Below are 27811 nucleotides of genomic sequence, written 5' to 3'. Positions count from 1 at the left end.
GAACTTGTGCCAAAAATGCCGTGGAAGAAGCCTGGGCTCTGGTAGAGTAGGCCATCACTAAAGACAGCGTAACTCCCACCAGATCATAGCAGGTACATGTGCAGTCCACTATCCATGAGGATATGTGTTAGGTTGAGCTGGACAACTTTCATATGATCCACTATTGCCACAAATAGATGGGTAGGCTTCCTAAAGGGACTTGCGTGCTCACTATAGAAGGAAAGGGCCACATGCAAGTCTAGCGTGTATAGTGCCTGCTGTCTGGCATTCATATGTGATTTTGGGTAAAACACTGGGAGGAAAATATCCTGTCTGAGATGGAACTGAGAAACAATCTTTGGTAGGAAAGTTGGATATGGTCTAAGCTGCATCTTATCCTTATGAAAAATGGTATATGGGGGCTCTAAGGAGAGTGTTCTTTGTTCAGAACCCTTCTGGGAGATGTAATCACTCCCAGAAAGGCATTCTTTAAGATGTGTTATTCACATCCATTCCAGTATCCACTCTCCTTGCCCTCTGTCAGACTAGCCGGCAAGAAGAAACCAAACGTGGGGTCGGGTCAGCAGTGGTATATAAGGTCTGCTATAGCGGTGCCACTCGAGGGCTCCACAGCCAATTGGATGGGAGCTGCTAGGGAAAAAGGTCTCCGATGCACTCACACCTGATTGATGTGGAGGTGAACAACAAATCTCGAAGAATACCAGTTACGAGAAAGCTGGTAACTGCCTTTTTTCAACCAATTATTCTCTGCGCCTATTGTAATGAGAAATACAACAAAGGGATCTGCAGAAAACTCTCTTGCATGTCTTTTATGGTTTCGTCAGTAATATGCCATACTCAAACAAATTGCATAAAATAAACTTTCTTCCAATTAAAAAGACTATATGCCACGCAATCTAGTTACTTTTTTAACCAGTTTTAAAAATTGCAGACCTTTTTTACATGTACAGATTAAGTGCTATTGATCGGTGTAGAGAGTGAGAAAACAAATTAATTTTACCCCTGAAGACAAGCTGACAACATTATTATATTACTAGGATGTCTTTGAAAGTTAAAATTAAGTAATTTCCAATTCGTTGTTCTTATCATTACCCTAGGACACCAGATTCATCTGGCAATTACTAAAGCAAAGTGAACTCTCAAAAAGAAAGAAATCTATACTTCTTACCAGACTAAAAAATGTATAACTTAAGTTTATATTGTTTGATAGTTTCAAGATCTTTTACTGGCACAATTTGTGTATAATATTAAATCAGGTTTTAAAACGAAAGTGTGGTGAATGCAGCTGAATCACTTTGCTTGGAATACGCCACTACCCAGTAGCTAAATGAACCTGCAAATAAGTCATTGGTCACAACTGTGACTGACTTTGTTTTAATAATTTTATCTTCCAAGCTGGGTATAGATTTAACCATAAATCCAGAGCAAGGCAGATGTTGGTCTCTGTTTGTACAGCAAGTATAGTTCTATTGTGTAACCAGCATCTACGTTGTTACTACACTGAATGCACTTTTGGACATAGAAAACTTTCAGAAGTTATTTTGGTCTCTGCACTTTTGGGTGTCCACCTTGGACACCTTAAAGAAGCCTGATTTTCAGAAAGTGCTTTACACCTGCTCTCTTACTGCTCCCCAAAAATCAGAACCCTCTCAGGTGTCCGAAACTGGTCACTTCTGAAAATCTTGGCCCAAAACCTTGTTCATCTCAGATGCAAACATATTTGAGTTCACCAAGTAGACATGAATTTGGCCCTGAATATTTTAAATAAATAGTTTAAAATGTTATTTATTTTAGAACACATCAGCACTGAACCTCTCTTGCTGCAGTTTAAGCCCATTGCTTCTTTGAGACCAAAATGAACAAGTTTTCTCCCTCCTCTTTATGACACCCTTTTAGATATCTGAAAAATGCTATCATGTCTCCCCTGAATCTTCTCTTTTCGAAACTAAACAAACCCAATTCCTTCAGCCTTCCCTCATAGATCATGTTCTCAAGACCTTTAATCATTCTTGTTGCTCTTCTCTGGACCCTCTCCAATTTCTCCACATCTTTCTTGAAATGCAGTGCCCAGAACTGAACACAATACTCCAATTGAGGCCTAACCAGTGCAGAGTAGAGCGAAAGAATGACTTCTCGTGTCTTGCTCACAACACACCTGTTAATGCATTCCAGAATCATGTTTGCTTTCTTTGCAACAGCATCACACTGCTGATTCATATTCAGCTTGTGGTCCACTATGACCCCTAGATCCCTTTCTGCTGTACTCCTTCCCAGACAGCCGCTTCCCATTCTGTATGTATGAAACTGATTGTTCCTTCCTAAGTGGAGCACTTTGCATTTGTCTTTATTAAACTTCATCCTATTTACCTCAGACCATTTCCCCAATTTGTCCAGGTCATTTTGAATTGTGACCCTATCCTCCAGATTAATCGCAACCTCTATAATAGAGTTTAAAGAGAAGCTAGATAATTTCATGGAGGTTAGGTCCATAAAAGGCTATTAGCCAGGAGATAAAATGGTGTCCTTGGCCTCTGTTTGTCAGAGGCTGGAGAGAGATGGCAGGAGACAAATCGCTTGATCATTGTCTTTGGTCCACCCTCTCTGGGGCACCTGGTGTTGGCCACTGTCGGCAGACAGGATACGGGGCTAGAATGACCTTTGGTCTGACCCAGTACGGCCGTTCTTATGTTCTTATGTTAATAAGCGTAGTTTCCATACCAATATCTAAGTCGTTGATGAAGATATTGAACAGAAATACAGTTGATCACTTCATGAAATACAGCCGATCACCTCAACCCAGGCTTCTTCTTTTCTTTTTATCTTGTGTTTTTGAACACACTAGACATTTTGTATAAACTGGATGTGAGGATAATTATTTTATAATTGTTTGAAACTGTAAAAATATGTGTTGCATTTATGTATCCAGTAAAACAAGTTGCCAGTTCAGGTTTTAAAAAATGCTTCAAGGGGAATCCAGTACAAAATATTGCTTCCTTAGTGGGTTTTGTCATGATTCAAGCCTTGATTGTTTTTACCAAAAGCTAGTCATTTAAGAAAAAAACATTTCGATATTAAAGTATTTGCAATGTGTTCTGTGGCCCTGATTCTGCAAGGGGGAAACCTCTTTAATTATCACTCGCATTGGTGAGAATTGAGGGTTCTGAGTACCCTACTGAATCCTTCATTCCTGCTGTAACAGGAATTTCCAATGGCCTAAAGAAATTAGCTAACCAACTCTTACTGAAAGTCAATGGGTGTCTAACACTATCATTAACAATAATAATAAAAAATAATAAATGCTTAATAATAAACTCAAAAGCTTTTACATTGGCTGTAAGTATCATCACCTCCATTTTACAGATAGGTAAAATGAGGCACAAAGAGTTCAGGTGACTTGCCCATTGTCACCCAGCAGATCAGTGAGAGAGTCAGGAATAACATTTAGGTCTCCTGAACTAAGTTGCCTCTAAGATGCGTGGCCATACAACTGCACAGCTTCCCATTAAGACCCACACAAGGGCTCAGGGCTGCAGGGGGGGAAATGCCTTTCTTCAAGATCCAAAACCACCATGCCTGGTGGGGAAGTGCCTCTTCCTGCCGGCTCAAGCACAGAGCTACGGTGGCTGGGGAAGAGAGATGAGCCCCATGAGCCCTAGCATGGAGTGGCCGTGACAGTGCCCCAGTACAGGCAGGCACCAGGCAGCCTGTCTTAAAGCCATTGACCAGGAGCCACTTAGGTAAGCCCAAGCCCCTTCCCACCCGGAGCCTCTCAACCCAGAACCACCGTCTGCACTCTAAGCCCCTCATCCCCAGCCCCAGCTCAGTCTGTATCCCTTTCTGCACCCTCTTCCCAGCCTAGAGCCCCTTCCCAAAGCTGGAGCCCCCTCTTGAATCCCAAATCCCTCATCCCCAGGCTCACCCCAGAGCCTTCATTCCCTCCTGCACCAACCCTCAGCCCCCTCCTCTGGGTACATCTCGACTACAGGCATTTGTCGACAGAAGTTTTGTCGACAGTATCAGATACTGTCGACAAAGCTTCTGTTGACAAAGAGCATCTAGACTACATCCAGTTCTGTCGACAAAGCAAACCGTTTTGTCTACATGACAGTGTAGACGCAAAGGACAGTGTAGATGCAATAACGCCTTCTGTCAATAGAACTCTGTCGACAAAAGGTGTTATTCCTTGTAGAATGTGGTTCACTGCCGTTGACAAAACTGCTGAGTTCTGTCGATGGTATGTTGACAGAGCTCAGCGGCAGTGTAGGTATAGTTTTGTCAACTAAAGTCCACTTTTGTCGACAAAACCCTGTAGTCTAGACATACCTTAAATGTCTAAATCCCATGGCCCTACCCCCAAGCCTGGAATCCCCTTCTGTACCTCAAATCCCTCATCCCCAGCCCAGAGCCCACACTCCTCAGCCAGAGCCCTCACACTCCTGTATGCCAATCCTCTGTCCCAGGACTAAGCCTCCTCCCATACTCGGAACTCCTCAGCCCCACTCCTGCCACATGAATTTTGTTATATGCACCAATATGAAGGTGAGGTGTTACACATCACCTCCACATTGGTGCACATAACAAAATTCATTCTGTTCAGTGTGGAAAAAATTAGAAGGAACACTGATCCTGAGTCCCATACGAATGCTCTATCCGCACTACCTTTTCCATTAAGGGCCTCTGAAAATACCTGTGTCTGTGTAAGATCTTGCAGCTCTATTGAAATCACTGACATATCTGAATTTGGCCCTTTGTGTCCTATCATAATAGGAAATAGCTGGCCGAATATCTCAAAGTTCAAAAGGGTAGAAATGCCAGGTTTTGCTTTTATAAAAGTTGTTCTTTACTTAGTAACACATTTCCCTTTGATTTTCACAGCAGGCAATTCAGTGTGGGAAATGTTGAAAAGGAAGTCTTTAACATTTAAAAATACAAGCTGTAGGTCTGACAGCATGATTGAGATCAATATCACAGGAAGCAAACTGAAACAATAGTTTTACAATTATTTCTATGTTGTGCACAGACAGAATAGTACACGATATAACTGGAACTTAGTAGAAATGTTGTTTAAATATGATCACAGACTTTTCAAGATATCTTCTAATTATATTGACATGATAAATATTGTCATCTTTATATTAGAAAATGAATGTGATTGTTTTAGAATATATCTTGTCTGTTCCAAATTGGGATTTTGATCTTGCATAAATTTTACTAGTCTGAGTAGCTCAGTCGAAGTCCAAAGAAGAGTAAGAGTTTGCAGAATCAGGTTCCTTAGAATTTTTATTGATTGACACTAGGATATATATCCATGTGCTGTGGCTTACTCTCTAAGGGTACATCTACACTTGTACCCTACTTCAAACTAGGGATGGAAATGTAGGCAACCAAAATTGCTAATGAAGCGGGGATTTAAATATCCCATGCTTCATTAGCATAATCTCGCCCGCGCGTTATTCTAATTGCCAGCTGATTCGAACCAGGAAGTGCGCTCCAGGCCACGTTAGTTTGATTCAAACCCCTTGGTTCAAACTAACATTACTCCTCAAAAAAGTAATGATAGTTCGAACCAAGGGGTTTGAATTGAATTAACGCGGCCTGGAGCGCACTTCCTGGTTCGAATCACCTGGCGATCGGAATAGCGCGCGGGTGAGATTATGCTAATGAAGCATGGAGTATTTAAATCCCCGCTTCATTAGCAATTTCGGTCGCCTACATTTGCATCCCTAGTTCGAAGTAGGGTGCAAGTGTAGACGTACCCTAAAACAGGGTGAGGGGTTCAGCTATTTGGAGTAGAGTCATTGTTCCTCTGGATCAAGAGGAGCCAGCTGGGATGGTTCGGGCATCTGATAAAGATACCCCATGAGAGGCTCCCTTTAGAACTCTGCTGGGCATGCCCCACTGGGAAGAGGCCCAGAGGCTGACCAAGGACACACTGAGGGAATTTGTCTCCCAGCTGGCCTGGGAAGACTTGGGAATCCCCTATGAGGAGCTGGAACCTGTTGTAAAGAAAAGGAAGGGTCTGGTCCTCCCTACTATGCATGCTGATGCTGTGACCCTCACCAGGAAAAGTGGCATAAAAGGAAAAAAAGAAGGATCAACATCTTCCCAATGTTCACAGACAGTAGCAGAATAGAGTCACTTTGAGGCAGTCTACTTAAATATAAGTTTTGCAACTAAATGGCAACTATGACAACATTCATGAAAAAGGAAGCATAGTTGAGGCCAATGCCTTGCACACCTGAACACTCTTGATACCAGTTCAGTTATGTGCTTCAGGACTATGTAATATGGTCCACATTGTGCCAGATACTTTCATGGGGCTAATCAAGCCAAGATTGTTTTGTCAGCTTTCCCTCTCATTCTAATTGTACAGACACCTAGGACACTTTTCTATGTAGAAATCCCACAGAGGAAGTTGGGTGTTGGGAATTGTTTCTGTGAAGAGAGAAGAAATGGAGAGGGAGCGGGGAAGCAGACAGGAAGTTGTTTCAGAGAAGGGAGGTAGCAAGGAAGTCAGTGTGAAGTTGTTTCAAGGGAGGGAGACGACAAAGCCGGAAAGCCAGCAGGGAGCAGAAGGGAAAAAATAGCTGTTCTGTATGATTTTAAGGGATAGCATAAACTCCATAGAGCCTTGGTTTGACTATTGGTTAGCACATATGAACAATCTGAAACCATTGTGACAAAACATTACTTAAAAAATAGCTTGTTTATTTGCTTTGCTTCATTGGAAAAATAATTCCCTGTGTCAACCCAGGTTACTTTGAGGGATTATATCAGCCCCATCAGTGAGAGTGGGAGAGTGTGTTGAATGTTCCATTGCCTGCAGTGGTATCTCTCTTGATATATCTGACTTACTCCAGCTAAGGGCCTGATCCTACATGGTGCTGGCTGGCCCTGACTCAGTCTGAATGCTTTGTAATAAAGTTACTAAAGAGTAAGAAAGCATATATTTTCCAGAAGTTGTTGACATGCGGGTCTCTACAGCCTAGTCTATACTAAAGTGGAAAATCAACTACGCAACTCCAGCTATGTTAAGTACGTAGCTGGAGTTGACGTATCTTAAATTGTGTTTTGGGGCTGTCCACACAGTGGGAGGTCGACGGGAGCAAGCGCTCCCATCGATTTCCCTTACTTCTCATGAGCAGGGCTACTGGCGCCAACATTGGCGCCCTCTCAGAATTAGTGGGTCTTCACGAGAACTGTTAATTTGAACCCTGGAAGATTGACTGTGGCATCATCGATCTTCTGCATAATGTAGAAATGACCTAAATGAGCCCTTTAGGAAACTGGGAAATTTTCTATTGTTATTTTGCTGATGCATCTCAATTGCAGCTTTTATTGAACAAATTGAGAATATCTTCTCAGACATGAGGATTGTTGTGTCTGGACAAGGGATCACAGAAAGAGTAAATTTCCTGTGGTACTGGACAAGAAGCTTTACTAGAATAAGACAGAACATCTTTACAAATGGAATTGTTTATTTCTCTGCGATTCACTGCAGAGCTGTGGTTCTCAGTCTTTCCAGATTATTGTGCCCCTCTCCAGAGGCTTATTTGTCTTTTATGTCCCCAAGTTTTGCCTCACTTAAAAACAACTTGCTTACAAATAAGACAAAAAATACAGAATTGTCACAATATGTTTGAAAAAATACTTAACTTCTTACCTTTACCACGTAATTATAAAATAAATCAACTGCAATGTAAATGTTGTACTTACATTTCAGTGCATAGTGTGTAGAAAAGCACAAACAAGGCATTGTCTGTATGGAATTTCAGTTTGTATTAACCTCACTCATGCTTTTTATGAAGCTTGTTGTAAAACTAGGGAAATAATCTAGATGAGTCGATGTACTTCTTGGGAAACCTCTGTGTACCCCCAAAGCTATGTGTACCCTAATTGTGAATCAGTGCTGTAGAGTTCTTCCTAGAACTTGCCTTAACCCTTCTCCTATCTGCCATCCTACCACCGTTTTACAGAAACAGCATACATGTATCCTTACAAAGAACCATCACTCTTTATCCCCATCCACATCAAATAAAAACCTGTCAGCTTTTTGGGGGATGGCAGAGCAGTAATTATTATTGTTGGGCACCATGTGATTTCATCTAATAACATGGCATCCAAACAACTTTCTGAGTCTCTTCTGGCCCAGGGGAGGACTGACTCTTAGATCATGCCAGCGCAGACAATGTCTAATAGACCACATCTGCACTTGATACATCTTTAAATTTTAAAAAAGTCACATCTGAGCAACATAAAAGATGTCTGAAGGAATAAAGACCTTTTCTCAGATGGCATATTATTTACACCTGAGCAGTTGTATCGTTCAAGAGAAATCTGACTTTTAGCATTAAATTTGCTCCAAGACGTTGGACTTAAGGAAATGAGCAAGCATCTATGGAAAAAGTGTTCTAAATCTCGGGAACAGCGCACATCCTGACAGTGGGAATTAATCAGAGCTTGTTTATGAGAGCTATTTTTAGCATAAAAGAAGATTACTATAAACATTACAACAAGGACTTGCCATAACAGTTCAGACTTACTGGGTGATTGATTGTTTGTACCTTTCTGTGGGCAGAGGACAATTGATTAAAAAGCTGTCAGAGATGTAGATTTTACCCCAACTAGGAAATATTGTTTCAGGAGATAGCTTGATCCAATAGCTAAGGCACTGGATTTGGATTTGGGCACCTGGGTTTTATTCCTGGGGTCTAACATAGAACCGGTGTGTATAACTTTGGGGAGATCACTTCACTTCTTTGTGCTTCTGTATCCCTTCCCACCCTGTGCCTCGTCTAATTTAGACTCTTAACTTCTATGGAGCAGTGGGTTGTACAGTGTCTAGCACCATGCAGCTCCAGTGTTGGTTGGGATGCCTAAGTACAAGCATACGTTGTAAAGTGGTATGAGAATTAATGTGAATTTAAGGAGACCGATGAGTAATATGGATTTTTGGGTTCCAGTCCCAAACTTTTTTTATCAAGGTACTATAATCATGCCACAATTGTCATTAAAGAGGAAATGAAAAAGGATCTGTTAAAATGAAGCATTTGTTTGTAAGATTCTGCAAAGGGGAAAATACATTTCATGCTTGTTTCAAAATGTAACTAGTAATTTTTGAACATAGTTTGAGTCAATAATTGCATTCATAACCCCCTGAAAAAGCTAGAGAGGAGATGCCAGGTTACCTCTGCCAAAGTAGGTGACATCACAGCTACTGTAAAATACATTTTAAAAAGTAATTCTGTTTCTGTCGGTATTTTTATTCCCTCCCAACTTGCTCAAACATTTTCCTCTGGGGCTGAATTGGCTCATGCTTATGGGCCAGTGCAGTCCACTGGTAAATTGCCTAAGAAAATTTAAAACAAAAGAAAGGAGTCATTTTTGAGACATGCTTGAATTATAAAGTCTCTCTGTTTATCTTTCCATCTGTCTGCCAAATAGTGTTTCTATTGAAGTGAATCAAGGTTTTTGTTTTAGGACTTTATACAAATGTTATATCACATTAGCTATACCAGTCTGGTTAAAATCATGCAACCTCCCTAGTCTGGACTGGTAACCTGGTCTAAAGATGCTTTATACTGGGATAGTTTTACTATGCCCCATACAGGAAAGGGAATGAGCTGTACTTATATAAAGTGTCCCTTTTACACAGGTATGGATTATCCATAAATATATCCATACTAAAAGTTGTACTAAGAAAACATTATTTGCCAGAAATCATCATGCTTATAACAGTACAAAAATGTGTGTAGACCAAGACTTGGATGTGAGCTAGAAGGACCTACAGGGTGCTATTTGATTACAGATGAGGGTTCCCATTGACTACTGATGTTATGGCTGGCCAGTTTTATGCAGGGTTGGGCCATTTTTTCTATATTAAAATAACTTTAAAAAATGGACAGGTCCAGTGCAACAAAAAGTTTAAGCGTGTGCTTAAATTTAAACATGTACTTAAGAGAACTGCTAAATTGAGGCCCTAGAGCTTGATTGTGCAACTGAGACATAATACATATGGGAAAGTAATGTAATCGTCTGATACTTCAAGTAAAGCATTTGCCTTTTACCATTGGTCATACTGAGTACTTTGGAATACAAAATAGTCTTCCTGCAATTGGATGGTAATGTTTTGCTGATGCAAATCTAATGGAAAAAATAGAAAAGAGAGGCTTCGGTTAGAGCCAGGGAGTCAAGAAGATGAGGTTTGCTGTGAACTCAGGTGGTGCAGTTTGTTTTGGGTTATAGCCATGGCCCCTGCTGACTAAACAGTTTGCTGCCAGAAGAGTAGTCTTGACATTTTGCAAGCAGCATAATTGCACTTGGAAGGCAGATGTCCACTTACATTAGGGGTATGTCTACACAACGCCCTAAACTCGATATACCATGCAATTTCAAGCCATTCCTTATCCCTCGTGCAACGAGGTTTACTGGAATGCTGAAATAGTACACCCATTATTCTGAAAAATATTTCGAAATAACAGGAGGCTTGTGTAGACGCAGGGTAGCTATTTTGGGATACCTCTGGGATACCCGAAATAGCCATGCAGTGTAGACATTCCCTGCTTATTTTGACAAGGCATTTGGTCAAAGTGACTATTATTCAGATTTATTATATATTTTCTATGTATCAATTCCAACCCTGAATTCTACTGAAGCCAGTGGAGTTGCACAAAGAAGGAATTAGGCTCTACACGTTTGTTTTGTCAAAACTGTTATACACAAATGAAACGGCATTCACGCACTGGAGCAAAAACACTGAGGGGTCCTGTAGCACCTTAGACTAACAGATTTATTAGGGCTTATGCATAAGACCTAATCTATTAGTCTCTAAGGTGCCACAGGACTCCTCGTTGTTTTCCCAGATACAAAGTAATACAGCAGCTACTCCTGTGAGGCTTTTCACTCAGTAGAGCACAAGCCTGTCCTTTCCTGAGAAGTGGTGCATACTGGCTCCACTCCTTCACCTCCCGGCACACCCATACAACATCAGGGCATGATGCCTAAATAAGTTCTCCAGGGAGCTCTAGAATTTGGCCTGAGTGTGTTCTTAACAGTAAGAAATCACCAGGACCAGATGGCATTCACCCAAGGGTTCTGAAAGAACTCAAATGTGAAATTGCGGAAATATTAACTGTGGTTTGTAACCTATCCTTTAAATCAGCTTCTCTACCCAAGGACTGGAAGACAGCTAACATAACGCCAATATTTAAAAGGGGCTCTAGAGGCGACCCTGGCAATTATAGACCAGTAAATGTAATGTCAGTACCGGGCAAATTAGTTGAAACAATAGTAAAGAATAAAATTGACAAACACGTAGAAGAACATAATTTGTTGGGCAAAAGTCAACATGGTTTCTATTAAGGAAAATCATTCCTTACTAATCCATTAGGGTATGTCTACACTACCCCGCTAGTTCGAACTAGCGGGGTAATGTATGCATACCGCACTTGCTAATGAAGCCCGGGATTTGAATTTCCCGGGCTTCATTAGCATAAGCGGGGGAGCCGCCATTTTTTAATCCCCGCTGCTTCGAACCCCGTGCAGCGCGGCTACACGGGGCTCGAACTAGGTAGTTCGGACTAGGTTCCTATTCCGAACTACCGTTACTCCTCGTGAAACGAGGTGTACCGGTAGTTCGGAATAGGCACCCTAGTCCGAACTACCTAGTTCGAGCCCCGTGTAGCCGCGCTGCACGGGGTTCGAAGCAGCGGGGATTTAAAAATGGCAGCTCCCCGCTTATGCTAATGAAGCCCGGGAAATTCAAATCCCGGGCTTCATTAGCAAGCGCGGTATGCATACATTACCCCGCTAGTTCGAACTAGCGGGGTAGTGTAGACATACCCTTAGAGATCTTTGAAGGGGTTAACAAATATGTGGACAAGGGGGATCCAATAGATACAGTATACTTAGATTTCCAGAAAGCCGTTGACAAGGTTCATCACCAAAGGCTTGTGTGTAAATTAGGTTGTCATGGGATAAGAGGGAAGGTCCTTTCATGGACTGAGAACTGGTTAAAAGACAGGAAACAAAGGGTAGGAATAAATGGTAAATTTTCAGAATGGAGAGGTGTAATTAATGGTGTTCCCCAAGGGCCAGTCCTAGGACCAATCCTATTCAACTGATTCATAAACGATCTAGAGAAAGGGGTAAGCAGTGAGGTGGCAAAGTTTGTGGATGATACTAAACTGTTCAAGATAGTCAACACCAAAGCAGACTATGAAGAACTTCAAAAAGATCTCGCCAAACTTAGTGATTGGGCAATAAAATGGCAAATGAAATTTAATGTGGCTAAGTGTAAAGTAATGCACACTGGAAAAAATAACTCTAACTATACATTCAATATGATGGGGGCTAATTTAGCTGTAATTGATCAGGAAAGATATCTTGGAGTTATCGTGGATAGTTCTCTGAAAAGGTCCATGCAGTGTGCAGCAACAGTCAAAAAAGTAAATAGGATGCTAAGAATTATTTTTAAAGGAATAGAAAATAAGATGAAGAATATCTTACTGCCCCTATATAAAACTATAGTATGCCCACATCTTGAATACTGCATACAGATGTGGTCTCCTCACCTCAAAAAAGATATTTTGGCATTAGAAAAGGTTCAGAAAAGAGCAATTAAAATGATTAAGGGTTTGGAAAGGGTCCCATATGAGGAGAGGCTAAAGAGACTGAGACTTTTCAGTTTAGAAAAGAGGAGACTGAGGGGGGATATGATAGAGGTCTATAAAATCATGAGTGGTGTGGAGAGGGTTAATAAAGAAAAGTTATTTACTTGTTCCCATAATATAAGAACTAGAGGACACCAAATGAAATTAATGGGTAGCAGGTTTAAAACTAATAAAAGAAAGTTCTTCACACAGCGCACAGTCAACCTATGGAACTCCTTGCCAAAGGAGGCTGTGAAGGCTAGGACTATAACAGAGTTTAAAAAAAGAGCTAGATAAATTCATGGAGGTTAGGTCCATAAAAGGCTATTAGCCAGGTGGTAAGGAATGGTGCCCTTGGTCTCTGTTTGTCAAAGGCTGGAGAAGGATGGCAGGAGACAAATTGCTTGATCATTGTCTTCAGTTCACCCCCTCTGGGGCACTTGGCACTGGCCACTGTCAGCAGACAGGATATTGGGCTAGATGGACCTTTGGGCTGACCCAGTCTGGCTGTTCTTATGTTCCTAGGTACTGGGTACTTAAGGTATATGGTCTGCTGGCTATGAAGTATAGTCAGTTACAGTGTGCAGGAGCTTCAGTGTATTATCTACTGAATTTCCCCTATCCACACTTCTCAGTGAATCCCCATGCCTCACCCAATGAAATTTCAAAAAGCCTTTTTTTTTATGCTTAGCTGGTCAATTGACTCATCAAATAATGTCAGTTGGCCTGTCAGTTGACCATCTGTTATTTGACCACAGTCAAATGTTCCAGCAAGAATGCTTTGATGTAACCAACAAACTACCTTTCTGAAGGTATGATGTGGCCAGCTGTTAGCACACCTTCCTAAATATTTTGGTCACTTATATTACTACATCTTAATGCCTCCTCTTGGGGGAAAAGATTAACTGAATCCATCAGTACAAGAGTGCGGGGAAAAGGATACATTCAAATTCCTTGAATATGTGTTTCTTCTGCACTGGATAAGCAAAGCATAGGAGTTGGGATCTTCCTGAAATACTGTGAAACTCGTACAGGAGGCTTCTGTAACCTTGCAACTTTCGTCTTAAGACACTGATGTAAACTAGTCACAAACATATTGAATAAGTTTGTTCATTAGATGAATATCTACTTTAAGGAAATAATTTTTATCTGTCTCTTGACTGGTCGCTTAAGACTGGCTTCACTATTTGAATGTAGGGAGAGAGATTCACAAAATCTGTGCATGCACTAATCTGCTTGTGTAAATTAATACTTGGGTGCACATTTCAGGCACATTTCTTTCTTCCATTACGTGCAGGTTCAATAATTGCAGGTGTAAATCTGATATCTGCAAATAAAGGCCCTAAATGTCCTTAGTATGAATATGCATTACATAGACTCATTGACTGGAGAATAGACCCTGTATGTTGAAATAGTAATTTTAAACAACAGTAAAGGAAATAATTACGTTCTTTTTTGAGTGCTTGTTCATGTACATTCCACTATTGTGGGGCGTGCATGCAGTCAGGACTGGCCTTACTTTGAGGTGAACTGAAGTGGCTGGGTACCTCAGATGCCAGACTGTGGGGGGAAGGCGGGGGTGCCACTAGGTCCTAGAGGGTAGAAAGTTGTGTCTGCTCCTAGGTTGAGTCTAGACTGGCCAGTTTTTCCAGAAAATCAGGCACTTTTCTGGAAAAACTTGCCAGCTGTCTATACTGGCCGCTTGAATTTCCGCAAAAGCACTGACGATCTCATGTAAGATTGTCAGTATTCTTGCGGAAATACTATGCTGCTCCCGTTCGGGCCAGTGTAGACAGCTCAGATTTGTTTTCCGCAAAAAAGCCCCGATCACGAAAATGGCGATCAGGGCTTTTTTGCGGAAAAGCGCGTCTGGATTGGCACGGACGCTTTTCCGCAAAAAGTGTTTTGCAGAAAAGCGTACGTGCCAATCTAGACGCTCTGTTACAAAAATGCTTTTAACGGAAAACTTTTGGAAAATCATGCCAGTCTAGACGTAGCCCCAGTGTATATATATTCTCTCTGCTCTAGATGCACAGAGATGGTGAAGGGCTGTGCTGGAGGAAGGAGGGCACAAGAGATATAACAGGCAGGCAGAAGAAAAGGTGAGAGGGAATAACAGAAAGCAGCAGGCGCTGCAGGGAGAGAGAGGAGGAGGAGCCTCTAATGTAGCTCTCTAGCACCCCTAGGAGTCTGGACTGATTAATACCACCTCCTTAGGGAGCTTCCCGTTTCCTGCTGCTTCCCTGAACCCACTTGAAGAGAACAGGCAATCAACTGAAGTAGTAGGAGCCAGTTAGGCCCTTAAGATGCTGATATCTTCCCTCACTCCGGCCCTGCTACCAGCCTGCTTATTTGTCCCCTTCAATTGAGTGTTGAGAGCCACTATAGCTGGCACAGAACAGCAGTCATGAGTGAAAGAAGAAAACGCCCCTCTGGGGCAGCATTCAGAAAAAGAAAGAAAGCAAAGGAAACTTTTCTATCTAAGCAGGAAGGAGCTCTCCTGAGATACATAGACACAAATGTTCATGGTGAGCCTTCCGCCCCCAGTGAGAATGTGAGTGGTGAGGAGATGCCTGATCTTCCAGTTAGTCAGAGTGCAGGTGACCTGGCAGCTACTGCAGCGTCCATATCTCCATCTCAAATGGATGTAACCATGCACATTCCTGAAGAAAAGTGTAGATCAGAGAAGAGTGTGGTGGAGGCACAAGAAACAGCTGCTGCTGAGTTTAGTTCCATAAGTGTAGATGATCCAGGACTGTGGACTCACTTGAGCAGTAGCCTGAGGAGCTTCCTTGTACTGCATGGGCCACAGCATGTGAAAAACTTCATGTTCCCCAAAGACAATGAAAATAGACGTTTCCATCCAATACATTACTGGCATGAAATCCCCAATGGTGACAATGTGGAGAGGTCGTGGCTTAGGTACTCAAAAACCCAGAATGCTGCATACTGTTTTTGCGACAAACTCTTCCAGTCTAATGTTCCAGCCACATTGGGTTCTACAGGAACAAAAGACTGGAAAAATCTGGCTTGAAGTATGGCATGCCATGAGAAGGCAACAAATCACCAGAGGGCATTCCATAGGTAGAAAGAGGTTGAGATGAGACTAAGGTTAAAGGCACCATAGATAATCAACATCAAGAGATGATTGCGTCAGAGTCTCTCTACTGGCAAAATGTTCTGAAAAGGCTCATTGCCTTTGTGAGAATGCTTGCTACCCAAAACCTAGCACTATGTGGCACTTCAGATTAGCTGTATGTTCCAAACAATGGAAACTTCCTTAAAATTGTGGATCTGATGGTTGAGTTTGATGCTGTACTCCAGGAGCATCTAAGAGTCACCACCCAAGAAATGTACACACACCACTACCGTGGAAAAACAATTTAAAATGAGATCATACAGTTATTGGCAACAAAAGTCAAACAGAAGATTGTGGCAGATCTGAAGTCAGCAAGTTTACTCTGTTATTCAGGACTGCATACCTGACATCAGCCATACAGAACAAATGACTTTAATGGTGCATTTTGTAACAAGAACAGAACCTAGTGAAAATGTCCCTGGAATGGTGACTGCCAGTGAGCATTTTCTAGAATTTATTGACATTGATGATACTACAGGAGCTGGTATGACAAACGTGCTTCTTAAAAAGTTGGAAGATACAGGAATTATGATAGCTGACATGAGAGGTCAGAACTACGATAATGGTGCCAACATGAGAGGAAAGAACAGAGGAGTACAGACATGGATCCGAGAATTAAACCCTTGAGTTTTTTTTGTCCCATGCAGTTCTCATTCATTGAACTTGGTGGTCAGTGATGCAGCATCAGCTTCTAGTGAGGCTGCTGAATTTTTTAATGTAATTCAAATAATCTGTGTATTTTTCTCTGCATCAACTCATCGATGGCAAATTTTGAAGCAAAATCTGGGAACATCCTTTCTGACACTGAAACCACGGAGTGCCACACGATGGGAAAGTTGAGTGGAGGTGATAAAGCTTATCAAACACCAAATTGGGAAGATAGATGATGCCATAGTTGCCATTATGGAGGATAATGCTATGACAGGAACTGTTTGTGGGAGAACAGTGGCAGAGGAAAATGGAATCACCAGAAACATACATAACTTCAGATTTCTTTGTGGCTTAGTGTTGTGTCATGGCATACTGTTTGAATAAATGTTGTAAGCAGGAGACTCCAAGGTGTTGACCTTGATATATCTGGAGCAATGGAACAACTGAACAAAGCAAAGTCATACCTACAGTCTTACTGATCAAATGAGGGATTTCAAAATGTTCTGAAGAGTGCACAGAAGTTGGCAAAGGAACTTCACACTAAAGCTATTTTCCCACCTATTCAAGAATACAAGAGTTATCGAAGAAGAAGGAATTTTAATTACGAGGCACGGGATAATCCCATAAGAGACCCCAAACAACAATTCAAAGTTGAATTCTTAAACCAAGAGCTAGATTGTGCAATACAGTCAGTTGAAGAACGTTTCATGCACCTCAAGGAACACAGCAGTATATTTGGGATGTTGTATGATATTCCAAAACTTCTCACTACACCTGAAGAAGACCTATACCAGCAATGCAGGTTGACACATGATGACATGCGCGATATTAATGCGAGTGATTTAGGTGATGAACTGAAAGCCCTTTCAAGATACATTTCAGCAGGATCAACTCCAAAGGCTGTTCTGGAATATATGTGCACAAATAAGATGACCACCCACTTTCCAAATGCTTTTGTTGCTCTTGCGCATACTTCTAACACTTCCTGTAACAGTTGCCAGTGAGAACGCAGCTTCTCCAAGCTGAAGTTAATAAAAACACATCTATGCTCCACAATGACACAGGAGAGGCTGGTTAGCCTTGCAACCATCTCAATAGAGCATAAGCTGGCCCAGACTGTGGACCTTCAGGAAGCAGTTCAGATCTTTGCAACCAAGAAGGCACGGAAAGCACCACTTGGATTATTCAAACAAATAAAAATGCCAGTGTTTACTATGCAGACAAGAAAAGTTACATTTGCTGTTCAGACATTTGAAAATTAAGTGTCACTTAAAATTTTTGAACAAGGCATTTTAAGTTGTTAGTTTTCCTTTATTGGGGTAGGTAGCAGAGCAGTACGATGAGAGGAGCAGAACAGGAAGAAGGCAGAATTGAGACCTTTCAAAGTTTTGGCCCAAGCAAGGAGACATGGGGGCGTCATTTGAGCTCCCCGCCTCAGGTGCCAAAATGTTGTGGGCCTGCCCTGCACCCAGTCCACTACAGTTCAGATTCCTTTGGTCAGCCATATCAATCGGGCACTCTGCCTGTGCTCTGAGGATATGTCTGCACTGCATTTGGGAGCATCTTCCAGCCCGATAAACAAATGTGCTAGCTCTGGCCGAACTAGGGCACTAAAATAGAGTGGCTGTTGCAGCACTGGCAGCAGTGTTGGTTAGCCCCTTGAGTACAAGCCCACCCCATTCCTTTGGTCTATACTCAGGCAACTAGCCCATGTTGCCACACATGTGCCCACTCCTCCAGTAGCCCCACTCTGATCAAGTGAGCTACCCCTCCTCATCCCCTCTCCTAACACCTCACTCTACACACCTGCCCTGCCTCTCTCCTCTGGTGCTGGTCCCTCCCCTGCAGGTGTCTGCCCTTCTGCTTCACCCCAAAAATCACCTGGCACCTGCACCTTCCCTTAGCCCTGCACCCTCCTGGTGCCTCCCCCTTCCCTTACTGCCCCTGCCCCTTTTGCCCTCTTTTTTCCTGATGCTCACCCCCTCACCACTCTTTGTCCCATTCCCCTCCTGCCCCTCTGTGCCCTCACACATGCCTTGCTCCATCCCCACCTTTCTCATACCCACTCCTTCTTTCAAGCCTTCTCCCAGCACCTCCCCCTCCAGCCCCCAATGCCAGGTGAGAGATACAGCTCCATTAGTGGAGCAGGCCAGTGCCCCGGCTCTGTAACTTGCTGACCTGCACTTCCGTGTTCAGGGGCATGGGGTCCCCTTAGGCACGGGGCCCAATTCAACTGAATCGGTCAAATCGGCCTAAGGCCGGCCCTGGTCCCACCCTTCATGTCCTCAGTTGGAGGCATGAGAACAAGTATGGCCCCAAAAGGACACTGCTAACTAAAAGAATCTGAATACGAAGGCAGTGGATGTATGTGCACCAACAGTGGACTATTTATTGTGGATAAAACATCTCAAAGAACTATAAGTTAAGTGACAAGGTAAGTGTTTCTTCACCTTTAAAAAAGATGTCTTCTCTCTTCTTAATAATTAGCTTGTCCCCTTCAGACCCCGTGCAAATGGCTCATCTCTTGTCCTCCTCAAGACTGTGTACAAAGAGAGGTTTTCTATAACCAGAATTCTGGCATCAGAAAAGCATTTTGCTATATGGTATGATTAGAAAGCAAGCAGAAAAATGATGGCTCTGAAAACTGATTAGTTTTGTCTACTTTCTTTTCATTTTAGTATGTGTTGACAATGAGAGTGACTTGGACATAGACCAACAGATAGACAACTTGTATCTGAAAGCTTTGGAGGGATTTATTGCTGTAGTGACACAGGATGGAGACATGATCTTTTTGTCAGAGAACATCAACAAATACATGGGCCTCACACAGGTAACTTGTTCCGTACTGTTTTCAAAAAGCTGTCTTTAACATGATTCCAAAAACATTGACATAGTTTCTCTGTCTCCACTGAGCTTCTAATTCAAATTCCACTCAATAAAGCTGTGATCTTATTCTGTGAAAGAGAAAATGAGCAAATGAAGCCCCTGTGTGGCACACTGCAGCACTCTGAATTAGTACCTTGATTTGTCAGCCTCTTTGTTTAAAACTGAAGTGTTGGCTGCAGAATATTCTCCGTAAAGGGTTTTCAGCTCTGAAACACCATTTCCCATTTGGCCTGTTAGGCCCCAGATTTGGAGGCCAAAAGACTGGCCTACGTTTCCAAAATGTGTTGATAGGAAGTGGTTTGTTTCGGTGTTTCCTGTAAGCTGTGCGCTTGAGCGGCCACCCAGGCGAGATTCAAATGCTGCCCAACTCATTAGCAGAGTGGCCACAGCTGGCAGCATGTGTTTCTGCTGGTGGTGCACATCTGCACATTCCATGGTGCACATAAAATTTATTCCATACATGAATAGAAAAAAAATAGAGGGAACATTGGCTTGTTTGGAGTTAAGAGAGGTCTTTTTAATTTCAGAGAGTTGTAAAGTTTAAGGCCAGAAAGGATCACCAGATCATCTAATCTGACCTTCTGTACTTTACAGGTCACCAACAGCACCCCCACACAAAACCCAGCAGCTGAAATTAGACCAAAATATTGTACTCTGCAGGAGACTAAACTATTCTGTGCCAAACAGAGAGAAGAGGATGGCCTGAGGCACTGCCTCTGCTAAGATTTAATTGTGGCATGGAAAGCCATTGACTTTCAGGGGTGCCAGTGGGTGGAGAAACTGTGGAGGGGCTGCTCAACTCCACATGTACCCCAAGGTAGATGAGTGGCCCTGCAAAGACTATGAGAAGGGACTAACAAAGCTAAGGTTCTATCTTGCTCTATTCCAATGGCCCTGACATACTTTGCACATGACATTCAGGACCTGCAGCTTGAGTGGGAAGGCATGTGTGGTACCTTTTTCTCCCACATTCAGTCTGATTATTTGGCTGTTGTCAGTTGGCTCCAAAAGCTATTGAAGTCAATGAAGATATTTCATGAACTTTATATCAGTCTCTTTTCATTGGTGAAGTCAGTGATCCATCAGTTTAAGGGTTAAATCAAAATGCCCAAATGGGTCTACAGGGTATAGAATCCAAATAATAGCTGTTAAAGGAGTATGGGCTAAAATAATTGCTGATATAATGCACACTGTGAAAGCGGTACATGCCAGAGTTGAATATGGCATATTATGCCTCCAATAGGCTGCCTATCATTTCTGTTTTTAGTAAGGGCCAAATCTTCAGTTAGTGTAACTGGACTCAGTTTCATTGACTGATTAGTTTGTTGAGGACATCTAGAGTATACTTCTAAGCTTAAGAATGATTTTGTTGTTAACCACAATATCCTCAAGAATTCCCTAGAGAAATTATACCTTTAGGGAAGCAGGTAAAGAATGTAAGGAACTGAAATTATCAAGAAAAGATCAAGCATATTGTATTGCTTTTGCGCTTTCTGTGGTCCCATTGAATGAATCAGTGTTCCAAAATAGTTTTCTCCCTTATTAAATTTTATTTATGCTTACTCTTGGCTAAATATATGTATTGTTTTCTGAACAGGTGGAATTAACTGGACACAGCATATTTGATTTCACTCACCCATGTGACCATGAGGAAATTCGAGAGAATCTGAGTTTGAAAACTGGTAAGAAAAAAGTTAAAATCTTTGATGAATTTTTCTTTTTTATCCTTTAAACACTCCAATAAAGTAACTAACAGATAGCAGAAGTTAGATAGTGACCATACTGGGCAAAAGGGAATAGTATTTGGTGTCAAAAACATTTCCACTATTTTTAAAGCTTTTTGGTTAAATATAACAACACTGAGAACCATGTGTTTTGTTACTTTCTTGTTTCAACCTAAAGAAAGGTGCAGCATCTTCACTTGCAATAGTTAATAAAGATTTATGGACCACAAGCTAAAATGTTAAATGACCACATGTTAAAATGAACAGGGCTCCTCTACTATTTATATCTCTACACCCCGAACTTGTACAAACTGCTATGCATTGGTGGACCATTTCACTTGTAGAGAGCTCTGCTTGACTCTCTCAAGCTGTGTGTGGGCACAGGAGTCTGTCCATATGTAGCTTGCGCAATTGGGGATTTAGCAAGGGGTTTAAATGGAACTAAAGTGGTGGAAAGGTCCAGTATTTTTTTAGAGGGGGGGATTTATTTTTCACACTAGTGTTAAATATTATTTAAACCAAGAGGGTGCAAGGCACAAGAGTTGATGTGGAAGGGAATAATGTGAGAATCAAATAATCTGTTCTCTACAAAACAAAAGCGAGTTCTAAAAAGCAATGCAACCATTCCCCTCTTTCTGGAACAAAATATTAGCCAAGAATTTTCTTTTTTTCTCATCTTAGGTCCAGGATTTGGAAAGAAAAACAAGGAGATGTCCACAGACCGTGACTTCTTCATGAGAATGAAATGCACTGTTACTAACAGAGGCAGAACTGTAAACCTCAAATCTGCCACATGGAAGGTATCACACTGTAGCCATCTTAAGTGTTATTGATAAAAGTCAGATGAAAGTACCTTTTAAACTTACTATTATAAAATCATTATTTGTTTCAGGTCTTGCATTGCACTGGGCAAGTTAAGGTGTATAACTCTTGCCCTTCGCACAGCCTGTGTGGGTATAAGGAGCCTCTCCTCACCTGCCTTATAATAATGTGTGAACCCATTCAGCACCCTTCAAATATGGATATTCCACTGGACAGCAAGACATTCTTGAGCCGCCATAGCATGGACATGAAATTTACCTACTGTGATGACAGGTATAGCATTTACTGACTGTTCCTTGCCTAGGAGATTTCTGATTTTTCTTTACTTAAACCTCCTTCCCCGCACCCCCAATAAATAGGAAACCAGAATCTTTCTTCATAGTGTTCTTTGTATTTGAACAGGTTAAATTGTTTCACACTAACAAGGGTAATATTCTTCCATTGGCTGTTCCTGCAGTTCTGGAGAGGAACAGTTTTGACCAATGTCAGTAGCCATTTGGATGTCTAATTTGGAATCCACAGGTTGAGCAGGGTGTGATTCCGTCAGTGGGTGGCTAGATTCCTATGCCATAGTTCTCCAATCCACCCTGAATGCTAGGAGAGGAGTTTCTATAAGTTCTCAGAGTCGGGGACAATGCTCTGGGGCTGAGGCTGTTCCCTTTTTTTCCGATCTATGGCGACTGCAGTCTCCAAACAGCCTTGGAAAACTGTCGTTCAGATTTACCAGTCTCGGCAGAGAAGGTCAAATTAGGACATGATGCACAAGGGAGAGATTGTTCAATCCGTGATGGCTAATGTGTGTGAGATGATGGAGGCGAGTCTAGAGTGAATGTACACTGGTGTTATATATGTGATCAGGAAGGACTGGAGGAAGGCATAACATATACAAATATAAATGTCCTCTTTGCTCCAGGGTTACTAGCAGAAAACTGAACATCCTTGCCCAGCCCTAGATATCCCCCCTCCCTCCGTCACTCAGGCTGTGTCTACACTACAAAGAAAAGTCGGAAAAAGATACATAAATTGCGAACCTATGCCATAGTTCTTCAACCCACCCTGAACACCAGGCTACACGGGGCCAAATGTTGTGGGAAAACCCTCTTTTGAAACATCCCTTCTTTCTCATTAAACGAGGTTTACTGGGATGCCGAAAAAACACATCTGCTTTTCCGAAATTTTTTTCAGAAAAGCAGACGTGTTCCTTGGACATGGGAGAGCTTTTCCCCGATACCTCTGGTATCCCAGAAAAGCTCTGTAGTCTAGATGTACCCTCACTTTCCCCCAAACTTACTCCCTTGAGGTGTGGAAATGGTGAGGGCCCTGGCTGGAGATGTGGGCTCTGGGGAGATGCTGGAGTGAGGGGTTTAGAGTATGGGAGGGGACTGCAAGCTGGGGCAGGGTGTGGGAGAGGGTGAGGGCTCCTTCTGGAGATGCAAATTCCAGAAATGAGGGGTGCAGGGTACAGAAGAAGTGAGGAGTGCAGGCTGGGGCAGGAGGTGGGGGCACAGGAGGGAGTTCAATATGTGGTCTCCAAGCAGTAAGTGTGCTTACTTCAGGTGACTCCTGGAAGTGGCTGGCATTTCCCTATGAACCCCTAAGCAGATGCACTGCCAGGAAGCTCTACACACTTACCCCTTCCACAGATGCCATCCCCACAGTTCCCACTGGCTGTGGTTGCTGCTGTGGTGAGCCTCCCTGGCTGCCTCTGAGCATCTGGTCCACAGGGATATGCTGGCAGCTTCTGGGAGCTGCAGGGTGGGAGCCTGCCTTGGCTCTACTGCACCACCAACGAGATTTTTAACAGCCCAATCACTGGTGCTGAACAGAGCTGCTAAGGTCCCTTTTCCAGTTCAAAACTGGATGCCTGGCAACCCTACTGGGCTGACTTGTGCTGCCCTTTGAATTGGGATCAAAATCTACTCCCGGGACCTGTACCAGGATAATTGATGAGAAGCAGAAAAATGAGATTTTTACTATCACTTATAGAATAAATATAGATTATTCTTTAGCAAGCAGACTATTGCAAGCTTAATGGTAGAAGCATTAGTCCTTTAATTCTTAAGAGCCAATAGTAACATAAATCCATTGTTATTGCTTTTAAAAAGTGAATTAATATGTGGGCTTGTTCCTACATCCCTTACTCATGTGTTTTCCCATATTTTGTGGATACAATTTAAGTGCTGTTTTTTGGTCAGTATGTTATCAGCTAACTAACCCAGTAGGCATTTGCCAATAGAGAATTTGTAAGGGTACTGTAGTAGGTTTGATCCAACTACAAAGCAGAAATATATTTCTTTTGCCAGGTGAAAGGCAATTAAATGTTTATTCCCCCCCTTTTAATTTTTCAAGAATCACTTTCCTGATGATTCTGACTCAATGACTCAGGACCAAAAGTCTTGTCTCAAGCTTGCAACTTTTGGTTCAATATTTACCAACTCTGATACCAGATTGTCCTGTACATATCAGTGTTGTGTGTGCGGTATTATGTTCCAGTTGGCTATGTCTACACTACAGAGTTTTTGCACAAAAACATCCGTTTTTGCGCAAAAACTCATGGAGCATCCATACCTCAAGAGTGTTTTTGCACAAAAAAATCAAAAGAACAGAGGAGTTTTTGCTCAATAGTTATTCCTCTTTCTACAATGAATAACTCCTTTTTGAGCAAGAGTTCTTGAGCAAAAAGGTGTATGTGAACGGGCAACAGGGATTTTTTGCACAAAAACAGGAAGGAGGAAAAAGCACAGGTACCGTGGTGGCCATTCTGTTGATAGCTATCAGTGCTTTCTTTTGTGAGAGCGTGTGGATGCTCTCTTGCACAAAAGTTCATCGCTTTTTTGATGCGCTTTTGAAGTATGGATGCTCTCTTGCGCAAGACGTTTCTGCGGAAGATCTCTTCCGCAAAAAGCTTCTTGCGCAAGAAGCCTGTAGTCTAAACATAGCTACTGACTGTGCTGGGCCCAGCTTTGCAAATACTTGTACGTATGCATGCAACACAGGAGCCATGTCATTGAAGTCAGCATATTTGTCACTGGGACTTTACCCAGGCTTAATGTTAAGCACGTGCATAAGTGTGTGCAGCATTGAGGATTTAGTTCGCTAATTTCTTTGGTGCTTTGAAGACTTTTAAATGGTTGCAAGTAAAAATTTTATTACTTTGCATAATGTTGTGGAGCAGTCATGGAAGTTAGTAATTTTGGCAGCTATGAATGGAAGAAAGGTTAGAAATATACCATATGACTGGATAAAAGCAACTTGTGACTGAGATCATTGCCTCCTTCAGATTTGGTAGCACACATATAGTTATTAGAAATATACTCTGAAGATTGCAACATGAGTCTACTCTGCTTGAACAAGGAGAAAGCAGTAGTGTAATAGGTAGTAGCTGCCTCCTTTTCTTTTGTTTTTTAAAAATACATTAGAATTCCCAGAGAATGAATGCAAGACCTGGGACTAATGCTCTTCCCTGAAGGGAGGCAGGATATCAGACTGAATGTGAAGCACATGGTGGCAGCTTGGGACCCTCTTTAGAATGTCATCTGATGTGCTGAGACACCACTGAGCCTGCTTCCCCTGACAGCCTGGGCATACTGTAACCCTCTCTTGTTGAGCTAAGGCTGTAGACACAGATTAAAAGCAGTACGGTGTGAGATCTGTTCACTGCACTCAAGTACACAGTCCCTCTGGGAACTGAATCCTATATAAATCATTTTTAAGCTCTATAGAGAGATCTATTCCCAGTATGCTCATGAAATTTGCTCTTTCTCAAAATAGAGAGAGAGATGCACAGATTCCTTGCTTCTCAAAATAGTAATTACTTCCACTGGGTTTATTACAAAACAAAAGTGATCTTATGAAGGATAAAAAGATAAGATTCAAGTGGTCATAAGAGGTAGCAGACAAAGTAGGTAACTGGGCAAAAACAAACATGCAAGCTAAGCAAAGCTGTCATCTTAAATGTGGTGCTAATAATCTTCTTCACAGGCAAGACACACTGCTAGCCTGGGCTCAGCTCCTCCCCCCAGTTGAGTCTTAGTGTTTCCAGGAATCATCTTGGGTGGGGTGGTCAGAGAGAACTGACAACCAAGATTACCTCACTTCCCTCCCTTAAATAACATTTGCATGTGGTGGGAGTCTTTTGTTTCATAGTTGGACCCCTCCCAGCTTCTCATGAAAAATTACGGCTATGAAGATGGGTTGCAGAATCAGGTGACACAGTCACATGTCTGTGTAGCCATTTTTCACTGACTGATCCCCATGTCCCCAGGAAGGTTAAGCTCTTTTACAGTTCCCGGTCTCTTGCTGATGGGCCATCTGCACTGTGGCCTCTTTTATTGTTGTACCTGAAGTGTCAGCAATGGGTGCAACCCAAAGCTGCAAATATAAAATTACAGATACATCATCTCCATTATGTTATAGCATCCATTAGTCTCTCCCAGATTTTATTTTGTATTTTATTTTTTATATATATAATGAGACTGTTGATTCTTGCCCTTCATAGTTTCACTGTCTTCAAAACAAAGCTATATATTAGGGATGTAAATATCAATTAAAAAAGTTAACTGGTTAAACAATATAATTTTGAGCGTTTAACTGGTTAATGGGTTGGCCGGGGTCCTGCTGCACTATGAGGGGGAGGAGCTGCTCCTCCGATTAACCGGTTACCAGGTATAAGCATGTCAGTAAGGCTAATGCTTACCAGGTAAACCGGTTAATCTTTTACATCCCTACAAACATAGAATTCAGCCCTTCCTGATATAATAGGAGTTGCTTTTCAGGGCAGATTTTTGTTGCACTGCCTTAGTAACACAGTAGCAGGTGCTCAGAGCACTGGTACGCTGTCTCCTCTTCACTGTTTTTTCCTCAGAATACCTCACAAGAAATACTAGTTTCCCTGAAGACTGGGGCTTAAGACTACACATATTAGTGGAGGGTTATTTTGTCTGTGGTGTTCCTCTGGTATTGAGGTGATAATATAAACTATTAGAAATGTGAAATGTCAGCACAGAAAAGGAGAAGTGAGAAACCTCACAAGATAGAACAATTTGATGGGTGTTTCTTGAATTTGGTTGTGGTCTTATTGTAGGGTCCTGCTGATGTGCTTTCTTATAGTTGAAGTTTACAAACATTCTTAAGAGAGACAAGCAGGCATAAGGAGTTCTTGAGACTCTGTTGCACAGAATGTTTGATATTTGAGAGAGATGACTTGATTGTGGTCTGTAGGATCATACACAAGGAGAAGGCTTGTTAATCTAGCAGAGAAAGTCAGAGCCCGTAGTTGGGAGTTGAAGGTAGAAAAATTCACTAAGAAATAAGATGCCCGTTTTAAGTCAGAGTAATTAACCACAGGAGCAGTTTACCTAGTGTTGTGGTGTATTCTTCACTACTTAGAGGTCTTTAAATCAAGATTGAGGTCTTCTTCCTTAAAGGTCATGTATTATTTTACATCCTACCTGTACACACACCATACATGTTGTTGTAATGGATCAGAATTTGCAGATATCTACAACACTAAAAAAATCTGTTAAAAGAATCCTTTCCTTTCTTATCTTAAGCCTTCCCACCTATGTAAACTTTGTTTGAAATGTACTCATGCAAATGTCGAGCTAGGCTTTTTGTTCCAGTATTCAAAAGCAGTCTAAAAGCTTTTAACCCACCTGAAATTTTGGCATCACCCCATACAACCTGCCTCAACCCAAGAGAGAGTCCTATGTCAGCAGCCCAGGCTGCTGTGCTGAGACAGAGTCTTGTTCTTGCTGCCTGCAGTCCAGATAGGGGCATGTTAAGACACCCCAAACAAACTCCCCCTTGTCCGCACCTCACTGCACAGACACCAGCACCCACCCATGTCCTCTTTTCCCCTATGCAATCTGTTCCCCTATAGCCCAGCCGAAAAGAGAGTCCTGGCTCTGCAGTCCAGGTAGAGCTGCTGTGCTGAGACA

At 42.1% G+C, this 27811-nt stretch overlaps 1 protein-coding gene across 1 annotated transcript in view; it reads left to right on the top strand.

Moving 5' to 3' along the window:
• The window catches only part of EPAS1 (endothelial PAS domain protein 1), a 159279-nt gene that overhangs the window by 87004 nt on the left and 44464 nt on the right, over nt 1–27811 (top strand). The window contains exons 3-6 of the mRNA XM_006125477.5: nt 19119–19270; nt 20924–21008; nt 21732–21850; nt 21943–22145. Of these exons, the coding sequence (XP_006125539.1) occupies nt 19119–19270; nt 20924–21008; nt 21732–21850; nt 21943–22145 (559 nt within the window). The remainder of the gene's footprint in view (nt 1–19118; nt 19271–20923; nt 21009–21731; nt 21851–21942; nt 22146–27811) is intronic.

The sequence above is a fragment of the Pelodiscus sinensis genome, chromosome 3, assembly GCF_052426305.1.
Source record: "Pelodiscus sinensis isolate ZL-2025 chromosome 3, ASM5242630v1, whole genome shotgun sequence".
NCBI classification, from domain to species: Eukaryota; Metazoa; Chordata; order Testudines; family Trionychidae; genus Pelodiscus; species Pelodiscus sinensis.
Note: the sequence above shows the minus strand (reverse complement) of the source record. Positions and strands in the feature narration are given on the sequence as shown.